The 17168-nt window shown below is 47.4% G+C and overlaps 2 protein-coding genes across 3 annotated transcripts in view; both read left to right on the forward strand.

Moving 5' to 3' along the window:
* NXN (nucleoredoxin) overlaps positions 1-17168 on the forward strand; it is a 153479-nt gene that overhangs the window by 125073 nt on the left and 11238 nt on the right. For both annotated transcript variants that reach the window (XM_025476205.3, XM_035721421.2), the window contains exons 3-5: positions 322-455; positions 934-1034; positions 2651-2757. In XM_025476205.3, coding sequence (XP_025331990.3) covers positions 322-455; positions 934-1034; positions 2651-2757 — 342 coding nt within the window. The remainder of the gene's footprint in view (positions 1-321; positions 456-933; positions 1035-2650; positions 2758-17168) is intronic.
* Positions 1-17168, forward strand: part of GLOD4 (glyoxalase domain containing 4) — a 73671-nt gene that overhangs the window by 12501 nt on the left and 44002 nt on the right. The gene's annotated exons all lie outside the window — the stretch shown is intronic.

A 17168-nucleotide genomic window follows, 5' to 3' on the forward strand; every position in this document is an offset into this window, starting at 1 on the left:
CAGACTTACCTGGGGAGTCTGTGTTGCTTTATGTTGGACATATCTCTTCAGCGTTGGCCCCAGATCCCAAGACGCAGAGCGTGACCCCAGGCTTCCATATTTTCCAGAAGCCCCTCAGGAGATGCACCCTGTGATCACCCAGGTTTGGGAACCATTGTGTTGAAGGTGGGTAGGGCTCTGCCATGAATGGGTTCTGCCTTTGTTTCTGTGTTTTAGCTCTAGATCCTCTGCACATGTTAACAAACACTGTTTGATGATAAAGCTGGGTCAGAAACCACAAGGAAGGGTCTTAACCTTCTCACCACCTGTTGCCTCTTTCAGGTTTGGAATTCCCTTGGGGACCTAAGCCCTTCAGGGAAGTCATTGCAGGTCCCTTGCTTAGAAATAATGGCCAGTCCCTGGAGAGCAGCAGCCTGGAGGGGTCTCACGTGGGAGTCTATTTCTCCGCACACTGGGTGAGTGGTCAGTTCCTTGTTAGTCCAGATGGGAGGAAGCAGTGACAGTGCTGCCAAGACCAGTTGTGGTTGGCTTTTGGAATCGTTAACTGCTAGGCCATGACTTCCTGGTGTTCTTACTTCCTTCTGCACCAGAGGTGTTGACATGCTGTGGCTGCTTATTATCATGAAGGATAATAGCAGCAAGAAGATGACTTCTTTTGACTGGCCTAAGAGGACAGTCTTCCTAACCCATTCCAATGAAGCTTCTAGCAGTCTCCAGGGGGGTTCACCTGCTGGCATGCTGTGGGATTGGAGGAGCCTGTGCTGGATGCTTGCCATTCCGAGAGGCATGTTTGTTTCTGCCTCTTTAGTAAGCTGGGTTTCACCACCGCAGTCCTACTTGCATCCTGCTCGCCCAGTCTCTGTTGACAAGTGGCTGGGAAATGGGAAGGCAAGAGACAGCATCAAGCCGCAGGATCCCATTCTCCTTTTTCAGTGTCCACCTTGCCGAAGCCTCACCCGGGTCCTAGTGGAATCCTACCGGAAGATCAAGGAGGCAGGCCAGAAATTTGAGATCATCTTTGTTAGTGCGGACAGGTAATGTGTGCTGGGGAAGGTGGCTGTGTAGTTCCCTTTTCCAGAGGTGGTTAACATGCATTTCTCCTGCCTTACATGTCTCACCTCCTAAGTGCAGAACATGGAGGTGGGGGTTGGGGTGAATGGCAGATGGACAGATGCATTTCAGATCTTCTCACACAATTATCTAATTAGAAAAACCTATCTTAGCTGTAAATATCGGGGCATGTCCCACTTCCGGCCTGGGTCACTTGAGATTAGGGCATAGTTTTCTGATTTGTTCAGTGTTTTGGATCGTGATGAAAGGGCGTGGAGGGGAAGAATGGAAAGAAAAGAGCCAGAAGCTAATGGAATGTGATACCTGTCTGGGATGGCTCTGCCCTAATTTTCCTTCGCTCTGGCCATGTACTTTGCCTGGGGGGTGTCCTAAAAACAAGAAGGGCTAACTCCTCCTGGAGTACATCAGGTCCTTTTCCCCTCAACTTCCTCTGGCGTGTGCCCTCTTGCTGGTTTTAGTCATCACCAAACTCCAGCTCTGATTCAGGCTGAGCCACCAGGTGCTTCTGCTTCTTAAATCCCTGTTCACAGAAGGTTCGCTGGGATGCTGACACACTGAGGGCATTCTGTATCTTTGATGTCTGCACTATGCCGTGCTCGGTTTACTGGCCCGTGGTCTTGCCCTGCTGCTCCCCACATCCCCATCTCTGCATGTGACTGGGGAGAAGTTTAAAGGCATGCCACATGGGGCGGTTTCTTTTTCTTTTTTTTTTTTTAAGATTTTTATTTATTCATGAGAGACACGGAGATAGAGAGGCAGAGACATAGGCAGAGGGAGAAGCGGGCTTCCTGCAAGGAGCCTGATTGGGGACTCGATCCAGGATCTTTGGATCATGCCCTGAGCCAAAGGCAGACGCTCAACCACTGAGCTACCCAGGTGTCCCATGGGGCAGTTTCTTTTTTTAGAGCTTTATACAGCATCAACTTTATTGAAGTATAATTCACATACAAAATACATTTTGGGTGTACGATTCAATGAAAATTGCCTCATGTAGGTACCCCTGAGATCATCGCAGTTAAGTATAGAACATCTCCATCATGCACAAGATGCCCCCTGCCCCTTCCCAGTCAGTCCCCACCCTCAAACTGCAACCCCAGGAAGCCCCTGATCTGTTTTTTTTTATCACTTTGGTTAGATCTGTCATTCCTAGAGTTTTTTATACACAGAATCATAGGCTTATGCTTGGTGAAAAGTGTCTTCTCATACACAGCACAGTCATATGCACAGATTAGAAGGATCAGTGGACATGCAGTGTCTGTGTGTACATCTAGGCTTCTTATGAAGGTACCAGCTATCTGTGTTGACAAATAAGAAGTTGAGCATGAGTTAACCTGGGATCCAGAGGAGCAAGCTACTTGAAATGGCCTGGCAGTCTAGTTCACATCTGCCTGTTGTGTGGAGGCTGTTGCTTCCTGGGATACACCAGGAAGATTAAAATAATTACCTCTCGTAGCCTGGTGTCTGAGGAGTGTGACAGTTCGAGGCCCTGGCTTCTGCAGAGCCCTGGCCATAACTTGGTAGACCCTCCAGTGGTTCTTTCAGGGATAATAGAGCCTTTCTTCCATGTGTGTCTCCGTAGGTCAGAGGACTCTTTTAAACAGTACTTCAGTGAGATGCCCTGGCTTGCTGTCCCCTATACTGATGAGGCCCGGCGGTCACGCCTCAACCGGCTGTATGGAATCCAAGGTAGGCATTCTTGACTCCGCGGGGCTCCCTAGAGACCTGCCCAACCGGGGTCACCAAATCTTTGGCTCGTCTTTTAGAATGAAAAGGACATCTTTATTTCCATAAATGCTTGTGTTCCTTACCATCTTAAAAATTACATACTGGGAATTCTAGGGCATGTAAATTACACCTCATTAAAGCCTTTTTTTTTTTTTTTTTTTTTAAGTACTAGTCCAGGTGAAACAGCCACCTGAGCTTGTATGCTCTGATGCAGCTGGGCCGTGGAGCACATGCTCCCAAGTGACTTGGCCAAAACTCCATCTTGAGGGTTCTCCTGTCAAACAGACCTAGGAATGGTCTTTGGTTCATCAATCAGACTCTGAGCCTCAGTTTCCTCATCCACAAAGTGGACATTGTAAATCCCTGCCGCAGAGAATCTCTGGGAACATTCATAGGTTAAAGTGTACAAAGCACTTGAAGGCTCCTGAAGCACAATAGTGAGGGCTGAGTGGCTGGTACTTGTGTAGGTGAAGAAACAGATTTCCAGAGAGTGTTGAAAACGAGGACTTAAAGTACTAATCATGTTTTTCAGAAATAACAGTTATTAAGTGAGACGAAATGTGTTTCTATTCTCTGTTGTGTGAATACCTTCTTCCCAGCCTTCACCCAGCCAGGTTTTCTCTTGGTAAAGCACTTAATTGACCTGTTAGAATTAAATGCACTGTTACATGTCAATTATATCTCAACTTTTAAAAAAGGATTGAGCTCATTTCCTTTGTAGCAGTGGTATGATCCTGGTTAGCCCTAGGCAGACACAGCTCGTATTTGAGTTCTAAGTGCTGCTTATGTTATATGGAGTAGGGGAAAAAAAAGACAAATCAAAATGTAGCCACAAATTCCACAGCTTATGGGGGCACTCATCAGATTCTTTAAGCCTTTTCTTTATCATTTAGAGTAAGCATATGGCTTTGTTTTGAGTTAAGGTTTCAAAAAACTTAATAGTTAATTTAAAATCAGTGCTTCTCCATTTCAAATGTACATAAGAGTCTTCTAGGGAGCTTGTGAAAATGTAGATTCAGATTCTCTGGATCTGGCTGGAGTGGGGGCCTGGATTTCTAGCAAGCCCCCAAGTGGGGGGCCCAGGGACCACACTTTGGATATTAATAAGCTTGGTCTAGTGGCGTCTGGGTGGCTCAGTTGGTTAAGCATTGGCCTTTGGCTCAGGTCAAGATCCAGGGTCCTGGGGTTGAGCCCTGTATTGGGCTCCCTGCTCACCCAAGAGCCTGCTTCTCCCCCTCCCTTTGCCTCTCCCCCCTAGTCATGCTCTTTCTCTCTCACTCACTCACTGTCTCAAATAGATAAAATATTAAAAAAAAAAAATAAGCTAGATGTATTAACCCTTCAAGAATTTTGGAGGCTCACGCCTCCTATTAACAAAAAAGATGAAATGAATTCCAAAAATGTCAAACAAAAACTGAGTGATAGGAATTGTTTACTGGTCCAGAAGGAAAAGTACTGGGTTGAGTAACTTAAAGAGGTCACAGGCTTATTTCCTTCTAGCACTCTGTTTGCACAGAGACTTAAACATGCATGCCTTGGCATAGGAGCATCATCTGTTGAGATGACTATAAAGAATGACCTTTGCCCAGTGGTACAGAACAGAGGGTTAAATTAAATTGCCCCCTTGAGGGACACCTGGCTCAGCGGTTTAGCTAGCGCCTGCCTTCGGCCCACGGGACTCCAGGATCGAGTCCTGCATCGGGCTCCCTGCATGGAGCCTGCTTCTCCCTCTGCCTGTGTCTCTGCTTCTCTCTCTCTCATGAATAAATAAATAAAATCTTTTTAAAAATTGCCCCTTTGTGAGGATAAGTGAAACTTTAGGTCTCTGACTTCATTTATTTATTCATTCAGCAAGTATTTACTGGGGGCTGACTAGAGGATGTTTGTTCTTCCAGGCATGAAAGATACAGTCCTTTTTTTTTTTTTTTTTTTAAAGTTTCTATCCATTTATTCATGAGAGACATAGAGAGAGAGAGAAAGAGACATAAGCAGAGAGAGAAGCAGGCTTCCTTTGGGGATCCTGACGCAGGACTGGATCCCAGGACCCTGGGGTCATGCCCTGAGCCGAAGATAGACACTCAACCACTGAGCCACCCAGGCACCCGAGATAAAAACAGACACAATCTCTGCCCTCAGGAAGCTAACAGTCCTAGAAGGGAGACTCACCCCATCGGTCAGTTGTACAAATAAGTGTAAGTTGCAATTGTAAGTGCTCTGAAGGAAGGTGTCCCCAGGGCTAGCAAAGCCTATAAATGGGGAAATCCCAATTGGTTGGGAAGATAAGAATGTTATGCTCAACCTGAGATCTGGAAACCATAGGAGTTGCCTTAGTAAAACAGAGAGGGAAGAGTGTTATTGGCAGAAGAAGCAAAGGCCCTGCCAGTGAAAGGCTACTGGGAAAGAAGGCTGGAATGCAGCAGATTAGACCTGGCTTAAGCCCCAGCAAGGGTTTTCTGCTCTCAAAGAGTATGACAGGGAAAGGAAAGGTCTTGAGGGTCCCTCTGTTCATTTAAAATATCTTCTTGCTCCTAGGATTCAGATCTTCACTCCAAAGGTAACCCTGTGTGTCACTTAAAGGAGAAGTGACACTTTTACTGTCATTGTACAATGGAAAAGGAGTGCAGCCAGCCAGTGTGATGTTCCTCAGCCTCAGTTTCTAGGTCGTGACTAGAAGCTCTTGGAGGGGCTCCAAGTGAGACCCACTGGTAGGCTGGCTAGTTCCAGATCTTTCCTTAGCATTACCTAGATTTTGCTGCCCTTCGATGCCCATGTTTACATGCAGCTGTGCCCTGCTTCTTCAGAGGACCATGGATTTCTCATCTTTGTCCTTGCAGCAGTACAAGGACATTCTTGAGCTTTTCTATCCCCTATTCCCCATACCCACCAGCAGGTGTGTTTGATGTATGTCTTCCTCTGACTCCCCTAACAAAGGCCCTTCAGTCATGTTCTGGCTTCCCCTACCCACCCCCCAGCTTCTGTACACATCTGTACGCATGCATGTATTTGCATGTACACAAAATGTGACTCTGTGTGACATGATTGGTTGGGCCATGGGGAGGCATCTTAGAGGTACACACCAAGAAGAATGTCAACCATCCTATCTCTACCAGGCCTGGGGCCTCTTGGATCTTTGCCTGGGGCCTCTTGGATCTTTGCCTGGGGCGTTGTTCCCTGTTTCTTATCTTATTCTACCCTCACAGATACCACCTCTGTAGTCTAGGCCACCAACAACCCACCCCTGTCCCTACCTCCCACTGCTGACTGACCTTGAGCTAGTTACTTATCCCCTCAGTAAAATTGGGAGGCTTCAGTGTTGGGCAGAGTAGGCACTTAATAAATATTTAACTGATTAACTTGGGGGGAAAAAGGGGAAATTTCATTTTACAATAAAAAAGATAACTTTTGGATGTCAAGTTTAAACAAAGGCAACCAACAATATTAATAACATGTATGGCAAATAGTATCTTTCATAGAAAAAAAAGAGCTCTCCTTAGACACTAGTCCAAAAAAGAGAATTTAGTAAAAATTATGTACGGGATTTGAGGTAGGCAATTCATCCAGTGCGTTGATATGATAGCATCATATCATTTTCGTATGACATGAAAAATATTCAGTATAATTTACTTCCATGATTTACAGATGAAAACACTGAATTTGTATCTATCTTATTTGCAAAGAACTCCCACTACCTCTACTCTCCTCCCCTAAAGATAATCCTCAGTATAGGGAAGAGATCAGACTGCTAGTAGTAATGAAATCAGGACAATCTTTCAGGAGAGCAAGTGGCAATATACATCAAAGGCCTCTAGAAAATTTACAAAACCTTTGATTTAGAAATCCCACTTTTAGAAATTTATGCTCAGGAAATTATCTTTTAGTGCCCAGCAGAAGCTGAGCTTCTCTTAAGCAAGTGGTAGATTTTTGTTTTTGTTTTTTTCCTTTTTTCCTTTCATTTTTTGTATATGTTAAATTTCATAATGGACTACTTTTTTTTTTTTTTTTTTTTTTGCGTTAGCCCCTAGAAAACCCAGAGCTGAATTTGTAACCACCTTTAGCAACTTTGCAAAATTCACCTTTTCTCTTCCATGCCCTTGACCTTAGCTCCTTAGCTTCATTTACTCTTCTCTGTTTTCCCTTCAGGAAGATATTTTCATCTGTTTTTTATTGAATTATATCATACGCTGTTTAGGCAACCTCCAGTCCTTTTTGAAGGATTTAAATGCATAGGAATCTATTTCTTAATTCCAGCTAAGCCTATGCACTGACCTTTATGAGAAACCAGAAGAGTAGCCCAGTGTTGACCTTGAGTGGACAGGAGGAGATTTACGTTGGGAGATATCTAGAGAGCAGAGTATGACAATGTTTTGAGGAACTAGAAAGGGTCCTGTAAGTGCCATTCTGTATGAGGACTTTGAAGACCGACGCTTTTCCCAGAGGGCAGAGCAGGTGCTGGGCCTCACTCTGCCACCCTGCTCCACCACAAGGCCCTCCATGCAGAGGCACATTCTTTCCGAGCCTGTGCCATCAAAGAGCAGAACCTTCCCTCCCCGAAGTAGAGCCCTTTCCTGGATGTGGGGACCAGTGCAATGTAGGTTGGTATACCTGGCAGTCAGTGCTAAGGCTGTGGAGTTACTTGAAACTTAAAATTACCAAAAGATGGGTCTATATCATGCATAGTCGGTTTGAGGGTGGCAGTCTGTGCCTCTCTCTGTGTGCTCTATGAGATGCCTCTGAGGACCCTGAGGGAGTGGGAGGACGATTGACACAGAACAGCAATCTCATAAGGAGAGACCACAAGCCCTGGAAGATTCAACACAAGTTTTAGATATGCTAACTAGGGCTAGAGGGTGCCCTGTTAACTGTTGGGCAGGGCACAAAAAAATTAAATGGATCATTTTCTGTCTGCCTTCAGACAGCAGAGAAGGGAACTCTCAGAGTCCCCAGCTGTCAGCCTATAAATATTACAGACGTAGGAGCCACGGTTGTTAGGTGTGGCCCAGGCAGCTGACTGCATCTGAGGAGGAAGAGAATGGGGAATTCTCAGGGACACATTGCTTTGGCGCCATCTTTTAAGGCCCTGGTGGTGTGGGGCTGAGAAGTACACATGCGGTTGCGACTTCAAGGAGCCCTCAGTGGAGGATCAGCAAGCTGACCTGGAGAGGCCCTGTGGCCAGGCAAGCAGTGGCCAGCTAGCAACAAGTGAAAGAACCCAGCTCCCACCAGTGAGCATCCTCTGCTTTGGGCTAGCCCCGCTGCTCCTCATTTGCTGGCTCCATGGCATACCTTCCCCTGCCATCCGTGCTAGTCTCTCTTCAGGGCAGACCTGTCTACTCTCCTAGCCTCCACCTCTTGCTCCCTCAATCACTGACCCTCTTGAGCTAATAAGCCTTAAAATTCATTCCTGCAGGCAGCCTGGCAGGCATTGCATGCTGACCTTGATCGGTCTGCCTCTTAGATGCACTGAAGCACAGTGAAGTGAGAGTATAGAGAGAAGCACAGGATCCTTCTTCAGGCAGTATCTAATGAAGGGCCATGCAATAGAATAACCTGAGTCTCGATGAGACTCTGGCTTGGAGGTGTTGAACCAGGAAGGCTTCCTAGAAGAGGTGGCTCTGGAGCAGAGCCTTGCAGAGTGGATGAGATTTTGATAGGGAGTGTCTAGGGCAAAGGCCAGAATAAGATGCCTATAGTGTACTGTAGGGCAGAGTGGGCCATAAGGTTAGTGATGCTACATCTTAGCCTTGAGCACCATGCTAATGTCCTTGAACTTTACCCTTTGCACTTTGGAACCTTTAGAAATTTTTCATTAAAGTTGTGATCAATGCAATAGTGATACTTAATCTAGATTGGAAGAGAAATTCCAGAGACAGATCATCCCCTGGTACTTCTGATGGACGCATTAAGCACCCGCTGTAACCAGGCCTCACACTGGGTTCATGATAGGGGAGAGGGAGGCTGCTCCCTCAGGCCCTGGGACAAGTGGCCCAGGTGGCTTCTGCAGCCAAGGGCCCATTTCCCTATCTCTGCCTCCCTCCAACCTCACAGGGTCATTTAATGATCTTCTGCCTCATGGCATTCTGGGGGTTCCATGTGCATCAGGGGTCTAGTTTCTTTTCTTCTTTCTTTACTTTCTTTTCTTTCTTTCTATTTTATTTATTTGATGGAGAGAGAGCACAAGTAGGCAGAATGGCAGGGAGAGGGATCCTGATGTTAGGCTCAATCTAATCCCAGGACTCCAGGATCATGACCTGAGCTAAAGGCAGATGCTTAACCAACTGAGCCACCCAGGTGCTCCAGGGATCTGGTTTCTGTTAGAAGTGCATGTTGTTAGTAAGTTCTTGTACAGCATTTTATATTGATCTTACCAGCCAGTTGCACTGCACTTAGAAGTACAGGTACACCTCGGAGATATCACAGGTTTGGTTCTAGACCACCATAGTAAAGCAATATCTCAATAAAGCCAGTCAGTTTAATTTTTTGGTTTTTCAGTGCATATAAAAGTTATGTTTATACTATAGTATGACTTTTTTTTAATTGAGTATGCTAAATGTGGTCTGTTTTCATATGTATTAAGTCAATTAATCCTCACCATGTGATCAACACCATGTGATAAATTGTTGCTATAACCTGTAGTCTATTAAGTGTGCAATAGCATTATGTCTAAAAAATAATGTACATATTTTAATTAAAATAGTTTATTGCCAGAAAATGCTGTCATCCAAGCTTTCAGCAAATTGTAATCACTGATCGTAGATCACCATAACAAATATAATAATGATGAGAAAGCTTAAAATACTGCAAGAATTGAGATGTTGACATAGAGATGTAAAATGGGCAAGTGCTATTAGAAAAATGGCACCGATAGACATGCTTGAGCAGGATTGCCACAAATTTTCAATTTGTAAAAAACACACCATCTCTGAAGGGCAGTAAAGGGAAGTACAATAAAACAAGGTGTGCCTGGGTACACCTGGGTGGCTCAGTGGTTGAGCGTCTGCCTTCCGCTCAGGGTGTCATCCTGGGATTCAGGATCGAGTCCCACATTGGGCTCCCTGCAGAGAGCCTACTTCTCCCTCTGCCTATGTCTCTGCCTCTCTCTCTCTCTCTCTCTGTGTCTCTCATGAACAAATAAATAAAATCTCTCTCAAAAAAAAAAAAGCACAAGGTGTGCCTGGATTAGAGCGGATGAATTTTTGCATTCTGCTGCCTCTGACTATGCAAACAAGGTAGAGAAAATGCACAGCCTGTTGTAGGGGTAGGGGCGTTGAGAACATGCCTTTGCAGGCTCGCACAGGCTGGACCAGAGCAGAGTGATGAGGATGCGGAGCAGGGGCCAGCAGAGGGCTCACCAGGGACCACAGGCTGAGCTCCAGGCTTGTGCCCCTCCTCCCTGCTAGGGTCTCCCATGGTGCAGCCTCTCCCTAATTCCCTGTTCTCCTCTCTGCCAGGGAACATCCCTGTTACACCATCAAGTTCATAACTCAAGACGTCTAGGCATTTTCCCCATCCCCCTTCTTTCTGGTTGGAAGAAATGTCATCCAGGCTTTCTGAGAGTCGGCCTCTGTCCTTCTAGAGTCTTGCTCTTGCCTCTTCAGTTTTCCTTCCCTTTTTTCCTCCTTGTCTCTCAGTTCCTTGTCTGTCACTTCACGGAATGCTCAGGTCTCTCTTAGTCACACATAGAAGCTGCTGTCTCAGGCTGCTCTGGCTACCATAACAAACACCACGGCTTAAATAGTTGGAGTTCATTTCTCACAGAGCTGGAGTCTGGGATGTCCACAATCAAGGTGCTGGCTGATTGGATCCCTAGTGAGGGCTCCTCTTCTGGCTTGTAGATGGCCATCTGCTTGCTGTGGTGGAGAGAGAGCTCTGGTGTCTCTTACTCTTCTTATAAGGACACTAGACCTATCCAGTTAGGGGCCCCATCCTTATGATCTCATTAACCTTAATCACCTCCTCACAGGCCCATCCCCAAATACATTGGGGGTTAGGACTTCACATGTGAATGTGGGGCATCACATTCCGTCCCAAGCAGCTACCATTCCTCTCTCTTTTTTCCAAACACCAAAATTCTCAAAGACACTACCATTGCTTTGGCTTCTACCATGTGACCTGCCTCCAGCCGCAAGAGACACCAACGTGGTAAGGTTGTGGTCCCTGTCTTTTATGGAGCTTGGGAAATCTGCTCCTCTTGTTCTTCCAGCCCCAGTACTAAGCTACATACAGCAGGGCTGTCAGATCACTGGGCACCTCCTATTCATGTGTTATTTAATAAAATGTAGTCTTGTGCATGTGGTATGCCGGGTGCTTGTCCATTCGTGAACTGAAAAAACAAAGGCCCCTGACCTCATGGAGCTTCCAGTCTTACAGAAAGAGACAGGCAGTAAATATAATGTTAAAAAATTAAGTGTACGGTGTATTGAGCTATGAGTGCTATGGATAAAAAATAGAGCAAGGCAGAGGAATTGGGATCACAAGGTGTGGGTCGCAGTTTGAAATAGGGTGGTCAGGGTTGTCTCCATGAAGAGGATGATGAGAGAATTAACATTGTGGTTCTCTGGGAGAGAAGAGTGTTCCAGGCAGAGTGAACAGCCAGTACAAAGGCTCGGGCGGAAGCATGCCTGACATGTTTATAGAACGGGGAGGCCAGCACAGCTGGAACAATATGAGGAAGGGGGAATTTGCAGGGGTTAAGACTAGAAAGGGTCCCCTAAGAGCCTTTGTTAATAAAACTCTGGCTTTCATGCTGAGTGAAGTGGGCCACACTGGGCGGTCTGGGCAGAGGAGTCCCATGAGCTAGTGGTAGGGTCGCTCTGGTTGTTGTGCTGAGAAGTAGGGAGACACTCTGGGACGGGGTTGTGGTCATCCAGGAACAAGATGGCGGTGCTCAGGGGGGGATAGTGGCCGTAGGGGTGGCAAGCCATGGCTGGCTCTAGACAGTTTGATGGTAGAGTCTTAGAGTCTGCTAACAGATTCCATGTGGGGTGTGGGAGGAAAGGAGGAGTCAGAGACGGCTCCACAGCCTCCTGCCCAAGCCGTGGGAAGGAGGCAGTTGCCGTCAGCGGAGCTGGGAGAGCTGTGTGCGCTGTGTGGGGGGCATGTGGACGGAGCGTGGAATTCAGTTGAGCAGGAGTTTAATTCTGACCATGTTGAGTTGGAGATGCCCATTAGACACTCAAATGGTGGTGTGGATTCAGCGGTCTGGAAGTGTGAGGGAGGTGGGCCTTGAGCTAGCAGTCTGTTTCTCTAGTTGTCCCGAAGTCATAGATCAAGCTTGAAATTGGATGAGGTCTCGTGGGAATGAATAGGGATGTGTGCAATCCACTGACCTCTCTATTCTCCTCATTTGCTTTTGTTTTCAGACACTTGGGGCTACCCCTAAAATCCTTTCCCCTTCCGCCTCTCCTCACGGCACCCCATCTCCTGGCTGTTTCCTGCCCCGTTTCTTGGATTTCTCCTTCACAGAAGCTTGTCTCAGGCTCCTCTCCCTGTGTTCTAAGGATCCCGTTACACCTAGAACACTTCCGTTCCTCTGCACCAGGTATTCCTCCTTCGTCCCACTGTGCTGTACACACCAGCGTGGCAGAGCAGCTCCAAGTGAACCTTCTAGACAGTGGGATTCATCCCCTGCCCAGAAGCCCTCACAGCTGTGGCCTGGCTTCCAAGGCTCTCTGTAGTCCGGTCTCAAACACCTTCACAGCCCATGTCTTATTGCTCCCCTGTCCACACCCTCCCCTCCCCAGCCCTGCCATCTCTCATGGCCTCCTCCCCAGTGCCTTCCCTCCTGGAGCAAACCTTCTTCTTGCAAACTCCTGTGCTTGTGCGACCTCCTGCCATGTATCCTGTTCCCGTGTGTAGTTCCAAAGGCTGACTTTTCTCATAGATTGGCTGTTCCCTTAGGACAAAGAGTGAGGATCTATGTGTTCCCAGCCAGAAGTTCTTTTTCTTTCTCCCTCCTTTCCTGTTCATTCAGGCTTTTCTTCAGGAATCATTTCTTGGGCATCTAGCATGGCTTTGAGCCATGTGCCCCGGCTGGGATGGGGATGGCCCAGGGAAGCAGAGGGCAGAGCGGGATGCCCGGGCCTGGCACCTGAGCGCAGGAAGGCTCCTCTTGGCTCACTGAGGTTGCACAGGTCCAGCATCCAGGCTCCTTGCCCTACACCTAGGACGGTCTTCCTCTTTGGAGCCCTTGTAGTTCATGTCCCTGGTGTGGTATCATTTCTGAAGGCTTCTCTCAAGTCTTGAAAGTGGGTAGCTCCTTGCCAGGCTGTACCATCCTTTGATTGAATTTTGCTTTTGTTTGCATCTGAGGAGATTTAAATGCCTCCAGTCCAACTCTGATACCTTTGACCTTGATGGAATTATCTATCTCATCATAGCATCACAGAACTCTGAAAATTATTTTTGATTGAAGTCTGAGTATTTCTGAGCTTTGTGTGACTCTGTGGTTACAACTTCCAAAATCATTCAACAGATGTGTTTATATGTACATCTGTATATTCTGGGCTCTTTTTGCTACAGCAATTCTTCCTTTTTTTTTTTTTTTTTCCTTTTTAAAGCTTTTATTTTTAAATAATCTCTCCACCTACTGAGGGGCTCAAACTCCTAAACCTGAGATAGAGAGTTGCCCATGGGGCACCTGGGTGGTCCAGTCAGTTAAGTATCCAACTCTTGATCTCAGCTCAGGTCATGATCTCAGAGTTGTGAGATCGAGCCCCACATTGGGCTCCACACTCAGCACAGAGTCTGCTTGGGATTCTCTCTTATCCTCTCTTTCTGCTCCTCCCCCACTCACTTACGCTTTTGCTCTCCCTCTAATAAATAAAATTTTTGAAAAATCTTTATTTAAAAAAAAAAGTTGCACACTCCATCAACTGAGCCAGCCAGGTACCTCTACTCATAGCACTTCTGACACCAAATGTGTATGTGGGTTTTCCACCCACACCAACCTCCTGGGTTCTCCAAGGAGAACCCACACCCACACCACCTGGGTGTCCTCCAAGTAAATTGAATTCTAACGTCATCTATGTGGAGATAGTGTCGGATCCCACAGGTCTAGTGCTCATTCCCACCAGAACCCCCATACTTTAGACATTAATCGTTAAGTCCAGGCCTCCCATACTTCTGGCCAACTGGCCATAAATCAGAGGCTCCCAACCCTTACTGGGTTCAGTACTTTGCTAGAATGGCCCACAGGACTGAGGAGAGCAGTTTATTTACTATCATCAGTTTATTGTCAAGAATACAAGCCAGGAAGAGCCAGATGGAACTGATATATAGATGTGTGGGAAGGGGCACAGAACCCTCATGTCCTCTAGGCCCACCACGCTCCCAGCATCTCCACGTGTTCACCAACCCCAAGCTCTCTGCCCCCAACCAGTTCGGGGTCTTTTTTTTTTTAAGATTTTTTTATTTATTCATGAGAGACAGAGAGAGAGAGAGAGAGAGGGGGGCAGAGACACAGGCAGAGAGAGAAACAGGCTTCATGCAGGGCTCCCAGGACTCCAGGATCATGCCCTGGGCTGAAGGCAGGCACTAAACTGCTGAGCCACCCAGGGACCCCCCAGGTAGGGGTCTTTATGGAGATTCCATTACAAAGATATGACTGATTAAATCATTGGCTGTTCTTGGTTACTCAGCCTCCAGCTCTCTCCTTTCCCCAGAAGGCAAAGGTCAGGGGGGCCGGCTGGAAGTTTCTGGCCACCAGCTCTCACCTTTGAAACTATTTAGGGGCCCCAGCCACCAAAGACACTTATCACTCCCAGATTCCAAGGGTCTGAGGTGCTCTTTTGTCAGGATCTGAGATCAAATGTTATAAGACCAAGTATTGTAATAGGATGCCCCTCTCACCCCTACCACTCAGGAGATGACAAGGGTTTTAGGAGTTGGGTGCCAGGAACTAGGAATGAAGATAATTATGAATTTCTTACCATATTATAGTATCACTGTGTACACACACACTCCACACATATGCTGGGTCAGTAGAGGGTTCTTGCTGTTTTGAGGATCCAGTCTTCAGCAAATCCTATGGGGCTACTTCTGGGAGAGCTTATGCTCCCTTGTTTGACTCTTCATGAGCTCTGGGCTCTGTGTCTCCTCCTGAAGCATTCTGATGAAGGTGCTCTCACAGAGTACTGGGTATACTCCCAGCCCACATCCAAGGTGAGCCACCTCCTCCTGGTCTGACCTGTGCCTTACAGTGAGCCAGTAATTTGATCTGATGGTCACTCTGTATATTGGGGCCCATGAGGACAGAGTTTCCCTGTGTTATCCTGACAAGCTCAGATGAAAATGGGTGATGCAGATAGGACCTGGAATCCTCTGAGCATCCTGGTCTTCAGCCTCAGAGCATCACTGGATTCTGAGCACCGCCCAGCATACTGAAGGAGGCCTTGCATAAAATGCCTTGTTGAGGCCCCCGTCCAAGCTACAGTGGGAACATCTGGATCTTGAGGTGGTTGCAGAAGCATCTACAGGTCTTGAGGAGCTTGCACCTGACCTGGCCAGGCCAGAAGTCCTGCTGCTGCTGCTGCTGGTGGGTTGCCGGCTCCCTCTGGCACTCTGGGCTGAGCCCAGGCCATGTTAACCGGCAGGCTTCACCAGGCCACCTGGGCTCAGCGAGGCCCTGGCACCCCTGGGTCTCATGGGAACGGCTCTTTTACTCTGAGTCCCTACTCCACCACTTTATGCAGACAGAGGAATTCGCAGCCTATAAGCTGTTTAAAAATGCCTTTCTAAAGGAAGGGTTTAGACACACTTGGCAAAAAGCAAATCCCATTAACAATTGTCTAATCCTGGCTGCCAGAGAACACCATGTTCTTTGCAGGGAGGCAATAACGCCCCTTCATTCCTGGGTGGGGGCCCCAGAGTTTTGTCCTCCTCTCCCCTCCCCTGGCCCCAGCCTTTGGAGAGGGCAGACAGCCTAAGGGCTGTGTAGGGGCCAGAGTGGACAGAGGGATAGATGCAGTCCCCTCCTCCAGGAGAACAGCACTGGAGCGGGATGGTGCCGCCAGCCTGGCTGCTGAGGGTGGCTGCTGAGGGGCAGCAGCACAAACGCCTGTGGCTGCAGGATCTCCTCCGGCTTCTCTATCACCCTCTTTCCCTGCTCCTTATCCTTCTGCTTCTCTTCGCCTTTCCATCCTTCCTCTTCCTACTCCACCATTTTGCTCTGTCTTTCTCTAACTTTGCCCTCTTTCCCGCCCCCGTCAAAAAATGAATTTGAGGCAGAACCTCTTTATTTTCTACAGAAACAAAAGTGTCTGGAGGTTGTGTTTTTCAGTAGGCAGAGGGTGGGGGGCCGCTGCGTGTGTTTTATAGACCAATCTTGGTGTGTGAAGGGCTGGCGCACACAGCTGCAGCTGGCTGCCTGGGCCTGGGGAGGGCAGGCTGGGCGCTGCCTCAATGTCCCTTTCTGGTGTCTTGTTGAATTTGGAGAACATAAAAAAGGAAAAAATGAGAAAGGACGCAGGATAACAATAAGCACTGCTGTGGCTACCACCTAGAATTGAAGGTTTTGTTTGGGGTGTGTAAAATATAAACAGGTGGTAGGGTGAGCAGAGACAAAGGTGAGGATCCTCTCTCCTTCGGAGCGCCGTGCACTTTCCTCTGGGAGAGATGCTTCCATACATTTCATGTGTATCTTCATAATTGGTTTTTCATATTTTTACTGCATATGTATGAATCCATGAATAATATATAGTCGTGCTGGGTGTGTTTTTTAGAAGCGTACTTAAGTGCTGACATGCTGTAAGATCATCCTGTAACTTGGCTTTTCTCACTAACTGTTATGTTTTCAAGATACATCTTTATGGATATTGGTATCTGGTTCATTTCTCTTCAGTGCTGGAAAGGGTTCCACGGCGCAATTGGACTGCTGTTTACATAGCCATATGCTGTTGAGGGACACCGGGTTGCGTCTGATTTCTCTGTGTCACCAGAATGGTGCCATAAATCTTTGTGCCTCCTGACGCAGACACTCACCCAAGCGGCTTGCTGGCCAAGTTCAAGCAGGCCAGACCCATCCCTGCACCCTGCCTTGTGATTCTCCAAGTATCACCACCCAGACCTCTCTGTCCCTTCGTTTTCCTGGCAGGGGCTGGTCTGGGCGAGCCAGCAAGGAGTGCAGAGGGAGCTGCTGAAGGAAGCTGGCAAGCGAGATGGCCAGAGTGTAGCCTGTGTTTGTTGTCTCTGCCCGACCACCCTCCAGTTGTTCTTTGGTTTTTGTTTGAAGCTAATTTGCATTTAGCAAAACACCATTTAAGAAAACTGGAATCTGGGCAGCCTGGGTGGCTCAGCAGTTTAGCGCCGCCTTCAGCCCAGGGCCTGATCCTGGAGACCTGGGATTGAGTCCCACATTGGGCTCCCTGCATGGGGCC

This window comes from Canis lupus, chromosome 9, assembly GCF_003254725.2.
Source record: "Canis lupus dingo isolate Sandy chromosome 9, ASM325472v2, whole genome shotgun sequence".
NCBI classification, from domain to species: domain Eukaryota; kingdom Metazoa; phylum Chordata; class Mammalia; order Carnivora; family Canidae; genus Canis; species Canis lupus.